Source organism: Hemicordylus capensis, chromosome 5, assembly GCF_027244095.1.
Source record: "Hemicordylus capensis ecotype Gifberg chromosome 5, rHemCap1.1.pri, whole genome shotgun sequence".
NCBI classification, from domain to species: Eukaryota; Metazoa; Chordata; class Lepidosauria; order Squamata; family Cordylidae; genus Hemicordylus; species Hemicordylus capensis.
The window spans coordinates 12,565,218-12,589,272 of NC_069661.1; the positions used below are offsets into that span (position 1 = coordinate 12,565,218).

A 24,055-nucleotide genomic window follows, 5' to 3' on the forward strand; every position below is an offset into this window, starting at 1 on the left:
TGATGCTCGCGAACCCCCAAACATCGGGTGGAGGGTGTTCTGGAGGTTCTGTAGGTTCTAGAATTATGCGAGAGGGAGGAAAAAAATTCCCTCTGTCCACTTTCTCCACACCATGCATGTTTTTATAGACCTCTATCATGTCTCCCTGCAGTCGTCTTTTTTTCTAAATTAAATAGCCCCAGGTGTTGTAGCCTTGCCTCATCAGGAAGGTGCTCTAGGCACCTGATCATCTTGGTTGCCCTTTTCTGCACCTTTTCCAGTTCTACAATGTCCTTTTTGAGGTATGGTGACCAGAACTGCACACAGTAATGTGGCTGCACCACATGGGCGTAACTGGGGGGGCAGCCAGGGCACATGTCCTAGGCACCACTGGGAAGGGGCGCCACACCAGTGCCTGCCAGCCCCACCCCATTGCCCACCTGCCCAGCACCAAAGCCCCTCAGCCACTTGCCCTCCTGCTTGCCTTGCTCTCCGGCCTAGGATCCCAGCAGCCTGCAAACTACAGAGCTCTTCTCTCCCGCCTCTCAGCTGATCAGCGGGTGGGTGGGCAGGGCTTCCAGAGAGGCCTCCGTGCAGACCTCCTTGAAGCCTGAGCTCGGCAGGCCCCAAGCAAGCCAGGAAGGAAGCAGGCAGTTTTCTCTGCAGCAGACCCTCTGCCCAGACCATCCAGCACAGCTTTTGCCAGGTAGAATGGGAATTTTCGTTGTTGTTTTGGTGAATTGTTGAAGGTTTAGTGTCTTTGATGCAGATTTGGGGCATACAGTGGGATCTGGGGTGGAAGAGTGTGGTGAGGTGGTAGTGCCTAATGGGTGGAGGCTACCACCCAAATAATAATTATAGACTATAACTCAGGGAATGAGAAGGGAACTGGGCGATTTCATGAAGCCAGGATCCTCCCCCAAGCTCCCACCTGACAAAAAATGTTTTGGAAAGAGTTTCTGACTCAGCTTCAGTCATAATAGCTTTTCGAATCCAGAATCAGAATGCTTTATCGTCTCAGAATTGCCCTGCTTCAGAAGAGTGTGTATCTTAGGAACATAGGAAGCTGCTTTCTACTGAGTCAGACTATTGATATATCTAGCTCAGTATTGTCTACTCAGACAGGCAGCGGCTTCATAAAGGTTGCAGGCAGAGTCTCAGCCCTATCTTGGAGATCCCAGGGAGGGAGCTTGGAACCTTCTGTTCTTCCCAGAGCGGCCTCATCCCCAGAGGGGAATATCTTACAGTGCTCACACATGCCGTCTCCTATTCAAATGCAAACCAGGGTGGACCCTGCTTAGCAAAGGGGACAATGCATGCTTGCTTTCACAAGACCAGCTCCCCTCCCACAGCTAGGACTTTGGCAGCATCAGCTCTCAGCGGGGTTAGGGTCACGGATAAAAGTGCTGGACTCCCCCCTTCTTTGTTCTTCCAGTGTTAGTCTCCGTTTTGTCTCTCCAGAGATGCATGCTTGCTTCCACAAGACCAGCTCTCCTCCTTACATGTGCATTGTTGCCACTCTTCTAAGCCACTCCCCTGTTCTGCCCCCAACAGCTCCCTTATGCTGCCCATATTAGCACCTGGTGCAGCTGATCCAATCCATTCTCAACCCATCCCACCCAGAACACAATAGCATTCGGCTGCAAATCTCCTCTCCTTTACATTTAGATGCCTTTCATCTCCAGACATCTTTCAATGCGATTCGTCCCTGTAATCACACCCTTCACTGAACTGCACCTTCATGCAATAAATCTCAGCTTGTTCCAAAGCTAAATATTCATTATATCCAGTTACGGTTACATCAGGTAGTTGACATGAATATGTCTACTTCCAATTGATTTATTTAAATGCTTAGCTTGTTTCATTCCTGAGGTTGGCGGTACGTACCTTAAAGGTAAAATCATAGATAAAATGGTTCATTGAGAACCAGAGAAAATGAATCAGACATGCAAAGGGATGCTACACGCGAGAGATTTGCTCCCCTACAGGTTAAATTAAAACATATTGGCCAAGATGTACCATGAGAGAAGGAACACAAACAGTGCTAGGGCCTCTGCTTCTGTAACATGATATTTTCATCTCTCCCCTGAAGCACTCTGTATGACTCAGATATAGGGACATACTGAAGCCATGCAGTGGGGTTTTTTGAGCTTGCTGGACCAAAGTTTTTTTTTTTTAATACTGGGTTTTAAATGTTTTAATTTTTTAAAAATGTTTTAAATAATGTTAATTGTTAAGTGATTTGATGTTTTAAATGATTTTAATTGTAAACCACCCAGAGACACAAGTTCCAAGCAGCATAAAAATGTAATAAATAAAATAAAGTAAAATAAAATAAAATAAAATAGACAATAACATAAAATCAGAAAAGTTAAAAGACAAGTTTTACCACATTTAAAAATTACAGATTTTAGAAGTTTCAAATTAAAAGTTATAAATAAAAAGCTAAAAAGAAGAAGAACTAAAAAAAAAAACCCCTACCAGATATAAGCAGTTATAAACAAGAGGGTTATTGCCTTCACGCCCTGTTTGTGGACTTCCCAGAGACACCACCGTGGCCACTGTGGGCTGTGGCAGAATGTTGGACTAGATGATCTTATCTTGCTTACACACTTATTGCTTGCTGATGGAGAAGCTCTGATGCCTTTATGCCCTGCTCGTGAGCTTCCCAGTGGCATCTGGTTGGCCTCATGTGGAAACTGGAGGCTGGATTAGCAGGCAGGGGTGTAGGGAGCTTGCTGGCGGCTATGGTACAAGCTCAACCAGTGGCTCCCTGCCACTGTGGCGAAGTGCGCACGCTAGTACATGCTGGCCATGCCCCCGCTTATGACATCACACACAGGGGGTGTGGTCAACAGTGGCAAGATGAGCAAGATGCCCATCTGTCTGCCTCACACAGTGCTTCATTCACCCGCCATTGGGGTTGGGGTGAATGTGTTATTTTGCTGCCCAACCGAACTCAGTGTTGCATGAACAAAGAGCCCAGTGCAGTGAGCCCGGCACAGGGACAGACGAACGACCCTGGCGATCTCGCGAACATGTGGGGGGAAAGCAAGGGTGAGCCTCTGGCAGCCCCTAGAAGTGCTTGGGGCTGCAGTGGCCAGGGGACATTCGTCCCCCCACCCCATGCTCAATGGTGGCCACATGCCTGTTAGTAGGGCCAGCTCTTCGATTGTAGCATCCTAGGCAAAGTATGAGAAATATGGAGCCCTGTATATGCCCAGCTGCTAGGAGCAGTGCATGCACATGAGAGGGTGAGCTCCTCCTCCTCTGCAGTCCTCAAGCCCTGGGCCACCCCACAGCCTGCCCCATCAACACCAGGGGCTGGCGTGATCAGCCACTCCCTTGCTTGGCAGTGCTGGAAGAGAATGAGTGGCTGCCACCAATGCCTCCTCCTCCTCCCACATCCCAGTCTCTTCTGTTCCTTCTCTGCTGCTCCCACTGCTTCATCAGTGAAGAGACCCAGTAGAGTGAAAGCTAGGGCAGTGGTGTGGCAGAGCTGGTGTCCCTTCAGACTTGGCACTCTAAGCGACCACCTAGGTCACCTATATAGACAGACTACCCCTGTAGATTAGATGGACCTTTGGTGGAGCTCTTGTCATATTGCCAAAGGAGGCTGGTCGAGGTGCCACCAGTTGGGGGGCAGCAGGAGGCACTTTGATGTCTAAATCAGGGTTTCTTAACTTTGGGCCCCCAGATGTTGTTGGACTACAACTCCCAGAATCCCCAGCCACAAAGGCCATGTCTGGGGATTCTGGGAGTTGTAGTCCAACAACATCTGGGGGCCCAAGGTTAAGAAACCCTGGTCTAAATTATTAGGTGCTTACCTCCCATACCGCCACACCTGGAAGCTCCTACCACACCACCCAGCACCCACTGTGGTGGACGATAGACTCGGCCACTCAAGTGGCCTCTGTACATGTGTGGAAGCATTTGCTGGCCATGCCAATGGCCTCTGTCAACTGAGTGCTGGGCACCAGGAGGTGCTGGGTGGTGCACCGCTGCGGATAAGAGCTTTCAGGTGCGGTGATCCAGGAGGTAAGCACCTACTAATTTAGACTTAAAGATACCTCTCCCTAACCCGCCTCTCGGTGGCCCCTGCAACAGCTGTCATTGCATATTACATTCTTTTAGCCATAGGACTGACACAGTGGGGGAGGCAACAAAGGCAGACAAAAGGGGAGAAACGAGAGGCAAGACTAATAATAGATGTATAACAACAATCCACAGGAGAACAAGGAAGCTTAAGAATGGCAACATTGTTAACACGAATGGCACCATTGTTGATGCTAACACGGCAAAGCCAACTCATTCAACGGTTTCTTGGGCTTTCCTGTTAGAAAGACTAAGTTGGCTTTATAATAAGCCACTGGCATTTCTTAATGTTTCCAAATCAGCTAGCGCAAATAACTCCCCCATGAGCTCCCAAATCTTCTAATGAGCTGGCCGAGTTTTATAATGGTTTTAGATTAATTTTGATACGACACGGGAAGTCCCAGAAGAATGAAAGACAGCCATTTCATCATTCCAAATGTTAGCGGGCTGGAGAGAAAATGATGACCCCGCTCACAAGCTAGAGACCGGTTTCAGTGCTGAACAAATGAACAAAGCGTATGTGGGTCACTCAATACTGGCAGGAGGATTCAAACTATAACTAATCAGAACCCACATGAGTTTTACCCACAGAGAAAATCAAACTTTGGAAGCTGTTTCTGGAAGAAAGTGAATGTAGAAGTGGCTGGATCACAGTCAGTAGGCCTCTACAAAGATTAGACTTTGAAGCATAGACTCCAACTCATGTGGACATCACCCCTGTCCCTGTGGGGCAGCAGCCACTCCTATGGCTTGTGTCAGCACCAGGGAGGACCATTAAACAGAACTGGAGTTGCAGGAAGCCCCAGGGATGGCTTGGAAGGCGTGTGAGGAGGTGTACAGAGGAAACTGGGAAATGTAGTCCATCCCATCCCTGCATGAGGAAGGCACGGGGAAAGACTACATTTCCCAGACCTCCCCACATAATTTCTGCACTGTGCTTGGGAAGTTAGTGGTGGGAGTGGCCACTGGCTCACGGGGCCAGGGGCCATTTCCACATGATTTGGCTCTGAAAGCCAGCCCTAATGGTGTTTCTGAAGCAAGCAGTTGTGTGGCTACTTAAAACAGCTCATGCACACACACACACTTGCATTGTGCTATTTTCGATTGTTTCCAAGGGAAGTCATGCTGTGATAGTGCCCTCATGCAGTTTGTTTATTTTATTTTATTTTATTATTATTTAACACATTTGTATATGCAACAAGTCTCTGGGCAGTTTACAACAAAACAATACAACAACAAATAAAAGGGTTAAAACATTACAATAATTTAAAATTTAAAACAATGTTTACAGCTATTTAAAACCATCAAACTATTAGAAGTTTTAAGTTGTGCGGCTTCCCACTTCTGCAACACCACAGGGGCTGGCTTTCACATGTGCAGTAGGGCAGGGCTGACATTGCCTTCCGCAACACGTCAACCCTTGCAAGCTCTTTGGGGACAGCCAGGGGACCATTTTCTTTTGCCATGCAAACAGTTAGCCTGTTTGCAGTTACACCAACGTGCTATTAGTGCCCTGCTAACCAACATGCCCTGCTAACTTGGCAAAGAGGCACCTTTTAACATGGTGATTCTCTTTATTTAGCAGGGGGAGAGTAACTGGCCCTATCCACCCCCAGCACAGGACCTCCAGTTTCTTTTTAGACTGTGAGCCCTTTTGGGGACAGGGATCCATCTTATTTATTTATTATTTCTCTGAGCCATTTTTGGAAGGGCATTCTGGAAGGGCGCCCTGAGCCATTTTTGAAAGGGTGGTATATAAATCGAATAAATAATAATAATAAATAATAATTAGCCCAGGCTCTGGGGTCATGTGTCTCCTCGGGCTTCATTTAGCCTGTGGAGACATAGAGATGGTCACCTAGAATGCCCGTCTCCTGGGGGAATCCACCAATGCATCGCGCTCAGTGTGCGGTGCATTGCGGGATACCCGGAGGCCGAAATGCATCATCCCATGCTTCCTAGCACAGCAGAGGATTGTCTGGGAGCTCAGTTCATGCTCCCAGCAATGATCCATGGCTCATCTAGGGGTGAGGTAAGCTTTGTATAGCCTTTCCCCTGCCAACCTGCTCCCCCACCCCCTCCTGGTGAATGCAGGTACAGAAGTATGCTTCCTCTCTGTACCATGTATTTGAAGGACCTGTATCCATGTTTACTTTTTAAATGATTACAAGTACAATCATTCACATAAACACATGCATGAGTGTACATACATCTGTACACTCGTACAGCATAATGTCTGAATTGGCCTTAATAGGGTAGGACAAGTGTCCTACCCAAGTTCTGGGAGCTGTTCAAGCTCCTGTTTTGTGACTGTGTGCTTGTAAAAAAACCAGGTAGGAAGGAGGGAAGTGATCGTCTCTAAGGTTCATGCTGGGTAGGAGGGCTCTGTGCTACCTAGCGACTGTACCCTTTTTTAAACAAGCACACCATCACAAAACAGGAGTGTGCACAACTCCCAAACATGGGTAGGACACGTATCCTTTTAAAGATGGTGTGAACCAGCCTAATTTCTGCCGCAGAACTAGGAATCTACTGGTCAGTCTAGCTATTTTGAGCGCCATCTTTTATACAATGTGCTAAAAAGACAGCACTAGATGAACAATGGTCTGTTCTTCTAAGCTGGTAAACTTTCAAAAGGCAACAATGAATATTATTGATCAGCAACCATGCCTATTTGGGGAGTTCCAGTGTTTTAATAACTTCTATGACAGGGATTCTCGACGTTGGGTCCCCAGATGTTTCTGGACTTCAACTCCCATAATCCCTGGTCCCAGTGGCCTTTGGTTGGGGATTATGGGAGTTGAAGTCCAAAAACATCTGGTGTCCCAACGATGAGAATCCCTGTTCTGCGATCTGCCTGTGGTTGATAATATTGCTCAATGTTTTTATTAATTAGAGATGTGAAGAACTGAACTTTGTGCCTTGAATCTAACTCCTGCCATCAAACATCCTGCCTAAAATACCACCCTCAATCCACCCTCAATCCCAGCAAGGGCACATATCAAGGCCACTTGACAAACATGTGTTAGCCGTTTAACAGGGTTTATTCTAATGTGCAGCTGGACACATTTTGTGCAGTGGGGAGAAATTGTGCAGTGGGAAGTAGGTTTTTGTGCATCTGGGAATATGGGGGGTTAATAAGGAACAGAGTTGTAGAAATAGATGAGAAGAAAATGCCTCAATCCAACTATAATTTGGGCAGGAAAATAATCTCATCCATTCTTTGCAACCTTCCTTTTCCTCTCTTCTCTTGTTATCCTAGCCTTCCTTCCCACCTCCCTGTCTGTCTCTTTCTCTTAAGTTCTCTATTCATTGGCTGCATTCACACATAACACGAAATTGGAGGTTCCTTCACCTCTGGTTTCAGAAATTGCATGTCCAAATTCTGGCAACCACAGTTTAATTTAAAAAAAATGGACCCATGGTTCCATTCCCCAAACTTGTACCTTCAGTTTGTAGTAAGGTCCACTGCCAGAACCTCTGGTGCCAGTGCCAGTGGTGCTGTGATGTCTGAATGCTGGCATCGCAGTTTCCCCCTTCTGCAACTGGAGTTGAAGGAGAAAGCTCCTCCCTTGCTCCAGCAGCTATTGGCTGCTGGGGCTGTCCTTCAGTAAAGAAGGAAGCCCCAGAAGCCAGGTCCTCCTCCTCTCTGAAGTCAGCATGACTGCAGAGAGATCACTCTCCTGATTGTCCAAATTCAGATGGGAGAGCATGGGTAGGGGGATGCATTATGTCTGAAAATGGCCATTGTCATTTTCCCTTCCTGTGCTATCCCTTCCGGTCTCAATTTTTCTTGCTATGTTTTTCTTTTTCTTTTTCAATTAGAAAATGTTTGGGCAGTGTTCACCGATTGGGGATGGTGGGACTATACCAGCTTCTTGTGCAGTTGGAAAATAGCACAGCATAAATCCTGGCCCTTTACATAACATGCAACAGATTGACTCAAATCGAAAACAACTCTAAATTTAAAATGAGCACCTTAAAAAGTAGATGCTAAATACAAGCTATACCTGCATTTACTCGAAAGGGACAAAACTCTAAATTTCAGATGACCCCTCAATTTCTAATATCAAAGAACTAGGGGGCTGGGTTGAACGGGACTAGTCTTGGATTCAGGTAGATACAGTATGGTTTTGTTCATGCTGAGATGCTGCTGAATTTAACCTTGCAAAAAAGAACCCCAAAATTCAAATAACTCCAAGGAAGACATGCGTAAGTGTTGCTAACATCTGAAGAAGATTCTACAAAGATCTGGAAATGGTAAATACATCAGAGGATAAGATAACTGTGTTAAGAAAATTGATTGGTATATTGGATCAGTTCCAGAAGCTAGCATGTAAGTACATCTATGAACAAAAAAGGGAAAACATTGGAGTTACTCTGTTCCAAATGAGTCCTGAAGCCTGCTGTGTCACAACTTAGAAAGAGATGGAGGGAGTCATCACAGCCTAACATGCTGCCTGACCTCAAGGGTCTCCTTCATAAATGTTGTAATGGTCTTCTGTGTGAGCTGTTTCTTCTGGTGGGTAGGATTAGGTGGCCTGAGGTGGGTTTAGACTTTTTGATGGCAAAGGGGATAATAGGTTTTTAATTGACTATCAAGTGTCAGTTTTTAAAGGAGTGTGTGTGTGTGTTGGGGGTGGGGTTGATAATTCAGTCCTGTTTCCTCAAAAGCTGAGCTCCACTTCTTAGTAAGTAGGTTTAGCATTGTAGGCTTACATTATTGTTACTTAGAGAAGAGCCCTGTTCAGATACGTATTTAAAACTATTGGTTTTTCTTTTTTATTGAAAAACAAAACAATAACATCCTCTCTAATAAAACGCTTGGTGTCCGTCCGTGGACGGACACCAAGCGTGCGTTCGTGCCTGGCCTGTTCTGGGCATGCCCAGAACAGGGCAAGGGAGGCACGAACGGCAGGACCCGGCGGCCATGTTGGGGCCGGGAGAAGGAGAAGTGGCCGCCGCCTACGCCAGGAGGAGAGTGCGGGAGAGGCGGCGGCGCAGCCGTGGCCACGGCCAGAGGTGGCGGTGGCCGCGACGGGGCAACTGGCGGCGGGAGTGCGGGTGAGGCGGCGGCGGGGCCAGAAGCGGCCGCCGCAAATAAAGGAGAGAGGCGCCGGGGGAAGAGGCGGCGGGGAAGCTGGCCGAGGTGGTGGCGGAGCCGCCACCGAGGCCTGGCGCCGCCAGTAAAGCCGGGCGGGGGGGAAACCTTGGGGCCCGATCCCACCATTCCCGTCCCCCCGCCAAATTACTAAGGGCCAAATTGGCCCTGAAAAATGCCGCCGCCGAACCGCCCTCCCAGCTGCCCGATCCCACCATTTGTACAGGAAAGAGGAGCTCGCCAGCAGAGCTCCTCTTTCTGCAAAGGCTCTTCTCAAACTGGCGCTTTGAGCGGAAAGGGCGTCCTTTCCGCTCAAAGCGCCAGTTTGAGAAGAGCCTTTGCAGAAAGAGGAGCTCTGCTGGCGAGCTCCTCTTTCCTGTACAAATGGTGAGATCGGGCAGCTGGGAGGGCAGTTCGGCGGCGGGGCCGAAAGCATTACTAGCGCCCGTTTTTCAACGGGCTAAAATTCACTTGTAAACATATAAAACACAATCATATAAAACAAGCCGTTACAACAAAATGAATCATTATTAATAGGGAAAAGGGCACATATAGTATCCACATCATTTTAAACTTAAATATTTCACATAATAAATATCACCTTTAACCACTCTGGCCTGATATAAGTAGACTCAGACTTGTCAGTAAAACTGAGAAAAGGAATCCACTTTTCTTTAAATAATTTTTTAAAACTCTCATTCAAGGGGCTTTAATTTCTGATGATAATTTGTCCTGTATTAATATTTCCCTTTAAAAAACAACAACCATGATCTTCTTCCTTCTGGTCTTCTTTTTCCCCAGTTAGGGACAATTCTAAATGTTGCTGTTATTAATAATAATGCAATTAATTCCTTCTGCAAATTTGAAGCTTTAATTTCTCTAAGCCATTAATTAAGACTATCTCCAGTTTATATGGCACAACAATTCCAGTTATGGCTTATATATACTGCAAGATTCTTTGCCAAAACGTAAACCTGCGAGGACAAGAACACCATATATAGTGATATGTACCTGTCCCACCACAAGTTCTCCAGCATAGAGATTACTTTGAGGGAGGGGTCTAAATGGGACAGCCATAATGTACACCATTGCAAGAGTATCTTGTAAGAAAGTTCTTTTATATTCAGTGCACACGAAGGGGAGCTATTTTTACTGCTCTCTCTCCTCTTTCCTAAAGGATGTTTTATCAGAATATGTCCTTGAAGGCTGCACAGCTCTTGGGGACATATTTCTGAAGCCAAAAAGTCCTTTTGGAGGGAGGAGAGATCAGAAAAAATCTCCCCCCACCCCTTCACATACCTTTCCACATTCAGTAACACACTGGGAAGAGCTGCAATGCAGACCGTTCCACCTATGCAGCTCCTGTTATGCTGTTCTAGCACTGTGCAGCATGTCAGCCACTCACATTAGATCACAACTTTTTTTCTTTTAGAAAGAGTTCATATTTTATAAAACCCTCCCTTACCTATCCCTGCTTAGAAGACCAAAACAGAAAAATCTTTCTTAAGATACAAATGAGATACAGATGAGCCTCTCATCTCACGTAGATTTCAAGTGCCAATTATGTTTTTAAAAGACATTTGACCTGGGGAGCACACCAAGAAGAGGAACAAAGATAATTAAAGAGCTGCAGATCACACCTCACCATGAAAAACCTTAATAAGCTCAATTTGTTGAGTTTATTGTAAAGGTTAAGAGGTGAACTGAGGAGGTATGAGGTCTTTCGGAAGGAGGGCGGAAGGAAGACAAAAGGGCTTCATTGCTGTGTGATTGGATGTGGGGGGGAACTCTTCAACTTTGTAACAGTGAACTTTCCTTTGCTAAGACTGCTTAACTCAATCTGGGTAGAAACTGCATGCCCATTGGGAGGAAGTCCAGAACTTGGGCCTTAAAATCCCCAGGTTTTGTAGTCTTGCCTCATAAGGAAGGTGCTCCAGGCCCCTGATCATCTTGGCTGCCTTCTTCTGCACCTTTTCCTGTTCTAAAATGGCCTTCTTAAGATGCAATGACCAGAACTCTATGCCGTACTCCAGTGTTGAATGGGGTGGTATAAAAATGTTAATTAATTAAATGTGGCTGCACCATAGATTTGTCTAAGGTCATACATGATGTAACCCTGCCAGTACAGCTTAGAGCAAAAGGTAAAGCGTGCTATCAAGTCAATTTCGACTCCTGGTGCCCACAGAGCCCTGTGGTTTTCTTTTGGTAGAATACAGGAGGGGTTACCATTGCCTCCTCCTGCGCAGTGTGAGATGATGCCTTTAAGCATCTTCCTATATCGCTGCTACCCGATAAACTACCAGCGGGGATTTGAAACAGCAACCTTCTGCTTGTGAGTCAAGCATTTCCTCGCTGCGCCATTAGGTGGCTGTAGAGCTTATAGTACCGCTTACAGAAATGAAAATGTCACAGATGTGAAGGCAAGGCTCCTCAGAAGTCGAGGGTCAGGCTTCCAGCTTCTGATTTCAAAAACTCTGGCACCCATGTGGAGCCAGGGTGGAGGCAGTGACAGGTCAGGCACGGAGCCTGACAGACTCCGATGGGGTAAATGCTACTACTTGCTTGCTCCAGAGCTGAAGCTGGAGCTTGTGGGGGTGGTGGGTGGGTGGGTGGGGGTGATCTAAGCCTGTTTGCATTTTAGTGCAGAGTAAAGGAGAAACACGGGGAAGTCGGAACACCTGAGGACTGGGGAGAAGCTTATAAACACCCCAGTCTCTCTTGTGTCTGCTGCTAGGAACCAGGAATCCCAGGAGATATCATTGGCATCATTCCTTTCAGGCTGGGAGGGGAAGTCGTGCCCAGTGAGGGATTCTAAGACCTCCAGATCCTTTGTTCCTTCGTGTCTTTCAAATACATTGGTTTCCAAGTCATTCAGTCCACCGCTCTTCTAAGGAGGATGCAGACATGCTACTGTGTTCTTCTCAAAAGCAGGTGGGCACAGGTGTGGAGGTGGGATGCTGAATGCAGTGTCCCAACACTCCTCCCATTGGGAATTATGGGAGCGGCAATGGAACAGTGATGACGCTGTGCTTGGGAGGCATGGAGGCACCCCGTCTCGCAACCAGCGCCCACATGCTTTTGGGTAGAACGCAGCAGCGTTTGTGTGTCTCCCTTAGAAAGATGGCTGATGGCGTCTTACATGAGCCTCTATAAGCCCTTCAAGAAGGTTGGTGAGTAGGCAGGATGTAAATATTGCAAATAAATAAATGAGCGGGCTTGGGAGCAGTGCCCACAGGTGCCAGTGTCAAGCTACAGCATTGCTCTGATGACAGCTGTGCTGCCTGCCTTGACTCAAGGGAGCCCTTGGGAGTGGCTATGGAGGAAGCAAATATTTATTTACAGTCCCTTGTGCAGCTTCCTGTAAAATGGTGCACTGGAGCAGAGTGGAGGTGAATAACCTAGCTCCTGTGTGCATGCACATGGATGACATGGTTCAAGCTTGTGCCCTAAGTCAAAATGAGGCTGTCCACTTTTACTTACAGCAGTCTGACTCTATTCCAGAAAATCTGGCAACTAACCCAAAGGCTGGAAAAATGCAGGTTTACTCATCAGTTGGTAACTTAGTTAGCCCCTGCTAATTTGGCAAAGAGGCACCTTTTAAGGTGGTGATTCTCTTTATTTAGCAGGGGAGAGTAACTGGCCCTATCCACCGCCAGCACAGTACCTCCAGTGACTGATGCTGGTGTCTATCTTATGGTTCATATTAGATTGTGAGCCCTTTAGGGACAGGGATCCATCTTATTTATTTGTTACAGGGAACCGGCGGTGCATGGGCCAGAGGTTTCATTTTCATGCCTTGCTCAATGTCTGGGTGCTAGATGGCTGTTAAATGAAGAGAGAAGGGTTTCTACACACAGTAAGTGGGAGGAAAGTTACCTTATTTTGTTCACACAACAAAAAGAGAGCTGGCCTTGTGGTAGAAAGCATGACTTGTCCCCTTAGCTAAGCAGGGTCTGCTCTGGTTGCATATGAATGGAAGACTAGAAGTGTGAGCACTGTAAGATATTCCCCTCAAGGGATGGAGCTGCTCTGGGAAGAGCACCTGAGAGCTTGCATGCAGAAGGTTAGAAGTTCCCTCCCTGGCAGCATCTCCAAAATAGGGCTGAGAGAGATTCCTGCCTGCAATCTTGGCGAAGCCGCTGCCAGTCTGTGAAGACAATACTGAGCTAGATAGACCAATGGTCTGACTCAGTATATGGCAGCTTCCTATGTTCCTAGAGTAATGGGGAGGAGTTGTAGGTCAGGGTAGAGCACATGCTCTGTATGCAAAAGGTCCCAGGCTCAAACCCTGTCATCATGAGGCAGAGCTGGGGAAAACCCCAGAGGAAATCCTAGAGAGCCACTGAGAATTGATGTAGAAAATACTGACCTTGATGGACCAATTGTCCGACTCACTAGAAGGTAGCTTCAGATGTTAGCACTATCACTATCCCTTTGCTGCAAGACAAAGGCGTGAGTTCAAGAAAGTGCTGCCCACTTTAGCTTAGTTGGTTGATAACAGGAAGCAAGGTAACCACCTATTTTGCTACCAATGAAATTATATACTCTCGCATGCTTTCATATAGAAATTCTCTGTGACTGCACTTGTAATTTAGCATTGATTCACCATGCCGTTATTATGGCTTTTCTTCCCTGCTGTGTGTCTTTAGAGCAAATATGTATTAAGGGTGTATGGAAAGGCAAAATTATAGTTACCATTTACAAAAATGATTATAACCTAGGGAAGTGTGTATCAACTCAGTGAGCCTGCAAATTGGGAATGTAATTCCCCCCCACAAGAAAAGGTAACCAAAGTCTCACAGATCTGAACATAAACAGTGATGTTCCCTTTTCACAATTAATAATTAACTTATAAACTGGGTGCATCTCATTAATGATGTAGGGGTTGCGTAGCTGCATTGTGGGGAAAAGCTGGAATCTTCTGTGAGAAAGAAAGAGAGAAATTCAGTGACCCTTTTCACACGATCAGTGTGAAGAGCCGTAAGGGGGTTTGCGGAGAGAGCGGGCTTAGCCCGATCTCCCCGCAGACGATCAAGAAGCAGCCCTGGGTGGCCCGATCGGCCACCCACACGACTGCTAGCTCCGCCATGGAACTGGCAGAGGCTGCAGGGATCGAGGGCCGTGCGGCCCCCGGAATTTCCAGGATGCCCCGTGCGAGCGCATGGGGCATCCTGGAGAGACCCCCAAGCCCGGGAGGCTGCTTGTAGCCTCCCGGTTGGGGGCCTACTCGTGTGTCGCCGTGCACCACGGCAACACACGAGCAAAACGATGAGGTTAACAGAGCACTCGCTCCATTAACCTCATCTAAGGGGCGGGGGTACTTAGCGAGGTTTGCTGCCGGGAGCCGCATGGTTTCCGTTGCAGCACACGAACGCCCAAAAGCGGGCTAGGCTCCCTGAGCCCGCTTTTTGACGATTGTGAGAATAGCCTCAGTATGTGACTAGGAGGTTATGAGCATACAAAACTTTCTGATATGAAGTGAGACCATTGGATCCCGATAGAGGCTGGTTGGCACCTGTCAGGGATGCTGTAGCAGATTTCTGCACTGAGCAGAGCGTTGAACTAGATGACCTCCACGGTCTCTTCCAGCTCTAAAATGCTACTATAACCTTTCAGCCTAGAAGAAGTGGCCTTGTTCTCTGTTGCTCCTGAAGGCAGGACTAGAACCAGTGGTTGAAATGACAAGAAAATAGATTCAGTCTAGACATTTTGAAGAATTCCCTGCGACTCTTAAAAAAATTCAAAACGGTTGTGGGAAGCTGTCCTCTTTTGAAGGTTTTTGGTTTTGGGTTTTTTTGCATGCATGCACCACATTTGAAGTGGAAAGGACAGTCAGAAACCACCAGACACTGATCCAGGTGGGCCACAGGTCTCCTCTCTTCTGACAGTTCCTTAGATTCTTCCACGTTCTGTGGGAGTAAGTGTGGTTGCCTGGTGAGTTAATATTTAAAGCTGACCACAGAACTGGATCCATCAGCACCCACAGATGTCTGTTTGCCTTTTGGAGCCAGCGTCATGTTATCTCGGCTGGGCCAAGGATGCATGCCCTCTGCCCCTGTGCTGCAATTAATCATTTATCAGTAAATTGGGAGGGATGTGATATAAACAGAAGAACAAGCTCCAGCTGTTGCTTGGAGCAGCCTGCAGAAAGGAGAGCCTAATAGTCATCCCTATATACCAGGGTAAGCAGAGGACAAAAATGAAGACAGCAGTCGTAACCGTCTTGCTTCTTATGTTAACATTTACCCATGCACTAGAAAGAGGTGAGCTGTTTCTTACATTTTACACAATACTGTGTATTTCTATTAATATATTCATGGTGGGTTGCACTGTGAACAATTCACTTGGCAACATTTCTTGGCTTGTCTTTGATCATAAAGGAGTGTGTTTGATGTCCTTGTATGAAAAACAGCCCTGATCTTCAAGCAGAAATGTTTAGATAAGGACATTTTGTTTGTGCTTCAGCAACAAATTGATCCTTGAGTGTGGTGGAAACTGCATTGATTGCCTTTGACCTTTTTTGGCAGCAAGAAGACAGTCATTATCGTTTGCTGAAAAAATGTGCCCGAATAGTGATTGGAAGAGAAGTGATTGGAAGAGAAGTCCTTCCTTCTTTCCTTCCTTCCTTCCTTTTCTTTCTCTCTCTCTCTTTCTCTCTCTCGCTGAAAATTACTTGGACATTACAGCCCTGTTCAGATTATAACCTAGGCACTGTGTACCTGGATATGGGCATCAAGCTGGGTATTGTGTACCGAGGGATAAGGAGCACACCAGATAGCCATACCCACCCCACTGCAAGTGCCAATGTAACCATGTCCTCAGATATCCCTGGGTTCAGTGTTTGTCTGCAGAGGATAATTCTATACCCCTTTCTCATTGGCCTGGGCAACCAACGTTCCTAATCATGGGGAGAAATTCTCCCCCGCTACAGTGTTTTTGCCTCTATAAACAACCGCCATACCCAGGGACAACTGGGGGTGAGCCTAGCTTGGGTGCTTCCATTTGTTCTGTACTTGGGTACACTGTACCCAGTTTGAATTGCATCTGAATGGGGCTAACATGAATGTGTGAAGGGACAGCAATGGCATTATGAGTGCCCAACTTCCATGGAGGATTTCCAGACCACCAACATTTCCAGACCACCTTAGGAGGTCTGGGGGGAAACCCTGCACATGTAACTGTATGGGCTCATGATAGAGATCGTGCTTTGTGTGGGTTTCCAGGCATGTGGAATACATACAGGTGAACATATAGGGGCTCTTTGAAACTTCATAGTGAAGGCATGTATGATCTCACTTCTCCCACCCTGTAAACATATCCCACCTGAAAAGGCTCCTATGGGAAGCCATGGCAGTATTAGGTGGCGTAAACAAATTTCAAGTTGTAGTGTAGAGGTAGCCATTCAAGACAAGCCTTCTGGGTCTTATTTCGCAAAGCAATCTAATTGAATCTTGAACTTTAAAATCAGCATTTTCATTAACTTCCAGAATTAGTGAAAGCATTGATAGAGTTGTTGGCTTCTTTGCTATTCATATTTTATTGAATTTCAGGAATTAACAAAGACTTTGATATGAACATAAGAACAGCCCTTATAGATCAGGCCCAAGACCTATATAGTCCAGCATCCTGTTTCACACAGATGCCCCCGAGAAGCCCACAGACAGGGGGTGAGGGCATGCCCTCTCTCCTGCTGTTGCTCCCCTACAACTGGTATTGAGAGGCATAGTGCCTCTGAGGCTGGAGGCTGCCTATAGTCATCAGACTAGTAGCCATTGATAGACCTGTCCTCCATGAATCCATCTAAGCCCCTTTTAAAGTCATCCAAGCTGGTGGCCATCACCACATCCCATGGCAAAGAATTCCACAGATTAATTATGTACTGTGTGAAGAAGTACTTCCTTTTGTTGGTCCTAAATTTAGTACAGCCACAGCCACGAAAAGATAAGATTTTGAATTCTAGTATATGGAGCTCTGCTGCCACTACTCAGTCAGTGAAGCTATTCTCACAATCACTGGAAAGAGAACTAAGGGAGCTTAGCCCACTTTCCAGGGATCGTGGGGACCACCGGGCTCAAAGGTGAGCCTGGTGCTCCCAAAGTGGCTAGCCCTCCTAATTACCGCGCCCCTTAGATGAAGTTAATGGAGTGAGCGGGCTAAGCCCGCTCTCCCCACAGAACCCCCTCCGGCGCTTCACACCCATGATGTGAAGCGCCTCAGTATCTCCCAGTGAGATCAGAAAAGGAGAGAAAGAGTTTGTTCAAATGGGAAACAATTTTTTCGTTATGTTCAAATGAGAAAATGTTAAATTAGAGGAAGAAACAAAATATTTATTTATTTATTTTAAAGGGAAAGAGGAAAAATACTTTCTACATCTGGGGACGATTCTGGAAGACTATACTGCCAGTCATGTTCAGCTAGAGAACGTTGTGTTTTGTTTTTTTAAAGGCTGCCAATTTTGCCACTTGCAATGCCTCTCTCTGAGTCATCATTCCTGTAAAACTTGTTTTGTTCTTTCATGGACCAGTCTAAGAGGCTTGCAACCAGTTTTCAATTATAGGTGCAGAAGATTTTTAATGGTGTGTGAGTAGTATATATACAGTGGACATCACATGGTCTTTGAACCCAACACATAGATACATTCCTAAGTAGTTGTAGCTTTTCTGTTTGTGGATATCCCCCGCCTCTCCACCCCACCCCGCACCACCATTGGCAGCATAAAACAAAGATATTCAACCGTTCTCCCTCACCCCATCTCTCATCTGTGTGTGGCCTTTCAGCACCATATCAAATGTTCCAAAAGCAAATTCTTGTACAAAGCAGGATTGATTTTGTACCAGACAGGCAGAATAAAGAAAGAAAGACATTTCTGTTTTATCAAGAACCATAGGAGTAATCCTCAATTACACTCCTGTTGATCCTGATACTGGCAGGAAAGGAAAAGTTTTCCCTACCCTTGCCTAGTAAATAGAACCAATAACTTTCCTTCTCACCTCTTCTCTCCACCCCAGCCACCCACTACCACGGAAACTAACCAAATGTATTTCTGGGGAACTTAATCTGCATGGATGCAGTGAATGATATGGTAGAATGTTGTTTCTCTCTCCAGTACAGGAACAGCATTTAGCATGTGAAGGGTGAATGAGCCCAGATGATGAACAAGCTCCTGAAAGCCTTATTTAAAAAGAAGATGTATTCTGTCTTCACTTTGGAAGCCTGTGTTCTCAGTTGAAAAGTACCTCTCCAGTTACCTGGAAGTTTTACAGACAGGGCCTTCTCCCCGAATCCACTCCTGATTGGAGTGTGCCAGTCCACATATTCGCTGGAGTTAACCCGACCTCCCTTTGGGCTATCAGGGACCAGGACAGGCAGGGCTTTGTTTTTCTCTGAAAGGAGGCTGCAAATTCTGGTTTAGCCCGAGTTATGTCTGGGGTTTAAAAAATCCTCTATTTCCAGCAGCTTTAAAAAAAAAAAAACACACACTCCAGGGCTTCTGCTTTCTCCGAAGGTGTTGATGGAGGTGCTGATGCCCATGCAAATGGTCCATCTAATCCCTCAAATTAAAATGCCTTGAATCTGCTGCAAAGCAGATTCGCTCTTCAGATACCCTGAGGCATAGTGCCATGTGTGAAAAACTTCCTGGTAAACACTTGTTGTTGTGCTTGCACTGAGAAAGGTGTTCTCTCTCAATCTCTCTCTCTCTCAATCTCATTAAGCCCAAGAGTATTTTCCTACACCTAAAGACTATCAATTGCATGCTAATTAATGCTTCAATTACTTTGGAGAGGCAGTTGAAGTGATCTTCTGTTTTATCAAGGCTGTAATTGGATTAACGATGTGGTAAATTGAAAGACTCCATGTCAGACATTCCAAAGTAATTTCAAAGCCAGGAAAGTTCTAGAAGCTTCTTCATTTGGAGGCAGCAACTAAATGCCTCCTCAGCCTACAGGAGGGCGAAGGGTAGAGCAAAGGGCAGATCTGTAATCCTGGCTTCTTGCTCTGAGTGAGTAACCTGCAACGATAGGCCAGAAACAGGAGTTGTGAATGACCACCTCCATGTGGTACCAAAGCGATGGTGTGGATTCTTCAGCTCCAGAACCACCAAAGTACAAGCCAGTTTTGCAGCACTCCAGACACATAGGAACATAGGAAGCTGCCATATACTGAGTCAGACCATAGGTCCATCTCGCTCAGTATTGTCTACCCAGACTGCCAGCAGCTTCTCTAACGTTGCAGACAGGAATCTCCCTCAGCCCTATCTTGGAGGTGCTGGCAGGGAGGGAACTTAGAATCTAGATGCTCTTCCCAGAGTGGCTCCATCCCCTAAGGGGAACATCTTCCAGTGCTCACACTTCTAGTCTCCCATTCATATGCAACCAGGGTGGACCCTGCTTAGCCTAGGGGACAAGTCATGCTTGCTACCACAAGACCAGCTCTCCTCCCTAGAAAAAGGAAGCTGCCTTATACCAATTCAGACCATTGCTCTATCAAGCTCAGTAATGTCTGGCAGCAGCTCTCCAAGGTTACAGTCTGGAGTCTTTCCCAGCCCTACCTGGGCTTGCCAGACACTGAACCTCGGACCTTCTGCATATAAGCAGGCAGATTCGCTTCCACAGAGCTATGGCTTACATATCTTACAGCGCTCACAAGTAGCCACCCATCCAAACATAAACTAAGCAGACCCTGCTTAGCAATGGGGACAATTCACACTCACTACCACAAGATCAGCTCCCCTACCCTGCAAAACCCGATGGCTGTATAATACTGTTGGTTGGTTGGTTTAAAATATTGCTACCTCACCCCTCTAGTACAATACTGCTCGTGGTGGCTCACGGCATTAATCAAATAGATGCAATGTAAAATAAAAGATTAAAGAAGTTAAACACATTAAAAGACAAGGCTAAAACCACATTTAAAATTAAAAATGTTTTTAAAGTTCCATATTAAAAGCTATTAATCAAAATCTAAAAACTGAGAACTATAACAACTAAAGAACCTACCAGATATAAGCAACAGATGAAATATTTTAAAGCCTCTTTTAAAATAGGTGTTTTTAATTGGGGGGGTTTATACACCGCGGGAGAGAGCATGGTAAAACACTTCGGGGAGGGCATTCCAAAGCTGAGGGGCCATAACCGAAAAGGCCCTGTCTCTAGTCCCCACCAACCAGATCTTTTGTAGTGGCAGGGCAATGAGCACAGCCTGAGAAGCTGAGTGGAGGGCCCTGGCAGGTTCATAGAGGTGATTGGGGTCCAACAGGTACCCCAGTCCCAAGCCATGTAGAGCTTTTAAGATCATGACTAGCACTTTGAATCTAGCTGGAAGCAGACTGGTAACCAATGAAGCAGGATGGGTGTGACACTCATGAAGAGACTTGCATCCATGAGTATCCTTGCAGCAGTGTTCTGGGCCAGCTGAAGCCTCCAAACAGGTTTCAAGGGCAGCCCCACATAGAGCGCATTGCAGTAGTCCAATCTGGATGTTACCAAAGCATGAATGACTGAGGTCAGGTCCTACTTCTCCAAGTAGGGTTGCAGCTGGTGTACCAGCTGTAACTGCCAAAAAGCACCTCTGCACACCACCTTCACCTGTGCCTCCAAGGACAGTGTCAGGTCTGGAAACATCTCCAAGCTGCAGAGTTTGTCTTTCGCTGGGGGGCGGGGGGAAGACCCATCACAGACCAGATTTACCTCACTACTTGGATGATCAGTTTTACCAACTCAGAGGACTTCCGTCTTATCGAGATTAAATTTCAGCTTGTTTGCCCCCATCCATTCCAGAACAGCCTCCAAACCCCAGTTCAGACCATCCACTGCCTCCCTGGTGTCTGCTGACTTAAAAGACAGGTAGAGCTGGGTGTCATCAGCATATTGATGGCACCACAGCCCACTCCCATGGATGACCTCTCCCAGAGGTTTCATGTAGATGTTAAACAGCATAGGGAACATAATAGATGCCTGTGGCACCCCAAAGGACCAGGGTTGCACACAAAACTGGCTGGCCCGGCTCAGTTCGAGTCCAAACTGGACCCGGACTGGATGGGACTAGTTCGATTTTGCCCCCCCCATTGAAACTCCCCCCCCCGGTTTGGTTTGGGGGGTTCACAAGCCTCTTGTTTTAGTATTTACCCCCTCTGTGGGGCTTCTCTGAGACCGTGGGGGGGGGGCACAAAGGTTTCACCTCCCCTCGTTGGCCTTCTTTACGCCAAAAACATTCTTCGGCCTGTTCTGGGCCTTTCCCCCTTGTGGTGGCCATTTTTGAGGCCGCCTTGCATGTGCAATGGGCCTCTTCGTGGCTTGGGTCATGCTGTTGATGCAGGCAAAGGTTGATAAAGCAAGTTCCTGACCCTAAGATAACAGTCTCTCCGTTTCAATGGGATCAATAGGTCTTAGCTAAACAGAGTATGAGCAGGGTGTACTAGTCCTAAGGCAAATGGTGAAATCTTTATAGCAATTTATCTTTTTAAAGGCAGGTCAGCGGGGACATGGTATGGGGTGGCTAACAAATAATGTGTTTTATTATCAATAACAACAACAACAACAACACCTTGAAGAGCACCTCAACACCATAGAGGCCATAGAAATCACCATCAGCCAATTACAAAAAGCAACTTTACTGGGAACTGCCTATATTTTGCGACAATATCTATAATAATAGCAATATTGATGATAAAATTCAGCCATCCTAGGTCCTTGAGAAGGACTCGATGTCTGGATAAAACAAACCAGTAAATAACACCTGTCTGCCTGTGTAAACAAGAAATAATAATAATAATAATAATAATAATAATAATAATAATAATAATAATAATAATTTTTATTACCAGTTGAGGAAGCAAAAATATAAATACTGTTGGAGACACAGCTCCAATTGGATCACCTGTTTGCATTGCATCTTCTATCCTAGTGACCGCTAGGGGCATTAGGAGCAGAGATAGTGAGGAAAGGTCTTCCTCTTTATCCCCCCTCTTCTTGTCTTTCCTTTTGCTCTGCCTTTCTCTGATTGGTAGACTGATACTGTCGGGGGTCTGTCCCTTCCTCCTTCTTGCTTGCTCCCTGCTCTGCCAGCATTCGCATGCAGCTTTCCCCCCTCCCTCTCAGCTCTGCACTTTGAATATAGAAAGCTCAGGGACTAGGGATGTGCACAAATTGAACATCCTGATATGATATGAGTTCAAATCCAAACATGTCTTTTTTATCCAAATATGTATCCAATCAGCCCCAAATGGGCCAATTTGATTCAGGCTTGATTCTATTTGAATTGAATCTGATCCGAATCAATTCAACCTGTATGGGAGAAGGGGAGAGGGAGGGGGAGGAGAGCCTTCTTTCATCTTCTTCTCTTTTTTAAAATGAACGAGGTTCTGAGGCACTGGGAAATTACCTTTGATCTATGCAGAGCAACCTGGCCTGCCATACCCCTGAGGCCCGCCATCTGCTGTTTTTAAAAACATGAGGTGTGGAGGAGCCTTTGAACCACTCCTGGGAGTGGTAACTGCAGAGAGCACAGCGACAGCAAGGCAACAACCCAACCCACCATTCCTCCCTGTGGCCCACCTGCCATTCACACCAGGCTATTTCTTTAAATGAGCCCCACCGCCTATTAAGATCTTCTGGAGAGGTTCATCTGCAGTTGCCACTGACTCATTTGGTGGCTACTCGGGAACGGGCCTTCTCCGTTGTTGCCCCTGGACTTTGGAATGCACTCCCTGTTGAAATAAGAGCCTCCCCATCTCTGGCAACTTTTAAAAAGGCACTGAAGACACATTTATTCACCCAGGCTTTTAATTAGATTTATAGTTTTAATATTTTTAATATTGGGTTTTAAGTGTGTTCAATGTTTTAAATGATTTTAATTGTTAATTGATTTGATGTTTTAAATAATTTTAATTGTAAAGCGCCCAGAGATGCAGGTTTTGGGTGGTATAGAAATATTTTAAATAAATACATAAACAAATAAATAAATAAATGGCCTCCATGCACAAGTGGGGAAGCCATTTAAAGGGATAGCCCGGTGTTCCTTTCGCTAGAAACATCTGTGTTCTAGTGATGAAAGAAAGAAAGAAAGAAAGAAAGCAAGAAAGAAAGAAAGCCAGCTGGAAGCCAGTGCCAGAAAATGTTCTGCACATCCCTCACTATAATGAGCATCAGTGAAATCCCTGGGAGTTTTTCATTTCTTGGCAGAATCGAAGTAGAGTACTTTGGGCACCTTTGCATCAATTCGACTCAGAATTCATGCCTGCCTATCCAGGCATGAATCAAAGCAAATACGTCTGAAGCACCTTCCTTTGAGTCAAATGTGAATTAGCAGCCGCATCAATGCACAGTGCTACTCAAAAAAGCATATATGCATCTTAATTTTACAGGCATTTCTGTACCTATATAATTCTCCACTCTCTGCCCTGATCTCCTGCCAATACATTTTACTGGATGACCCCAAGTCTTAGTATTATGGCGGGAGGGCATTATCTCTCAGTCTTTTTTCTCCACATCATGTGTCATCCTATCGCCTTCTGCACATCTTACTTTCTATCTCACTCTGGTTGCTTACTGGAGAAGAGAACAGCTGACCTGATTGCTGTTAAATTGTAAATGGCTAAAGACACATTGAGCTCATGCACCTGGCCTTGCCGGGGAGGGCAGGCAGGCTGTGGGGCAGGCAGGATCTTGCCTGCCTTCCCTGGCAGATGAGCAGCCACCATCCTCCCCTCCACCAGACCATGTGCCCACATGAGCAGTGGTGCAATGGAGGGAGATGTTGGGAGCAAAAGGACTCTTCCCCCTCCTGCATCCCAGGGTGCCCTGAGGCATGAGTGCTGCCACCCCTTTCCCCCCGGTTCTCTGCAGGTAATGCTGGCGGGCCAGGGGAGAAGCTGTTTAATCC

The 24,055-nt window shown here is 46.2% G+C and overlaps 1 protein-coding gene across 1 annotated transcript in view; it reads left to right on the forward strand.

The window, feature by feature from the left end:
* The first annotated feature begins 15,285 nt into the window (after window positions 1-15,285).
* The window catches only part of GC (GC vitamin D binding protein), a 40,988-nt gene continuing 32,218 nt past the window's right edge, over window positions 15,286-24,055 (forward strand). The window contains exon 1 of the mRNA XM_053257954.1: window positions 15,286-15,438. Within this exon, the coding sequence (XP_053113929.1) occupies window positions 15,375-15,438 (64 nt within the window). The 5' untranslated portion in view covers window positions 15,286-15,374. The remainder of the gene's footprint in view (window positions 15,439-24,055) is intronic.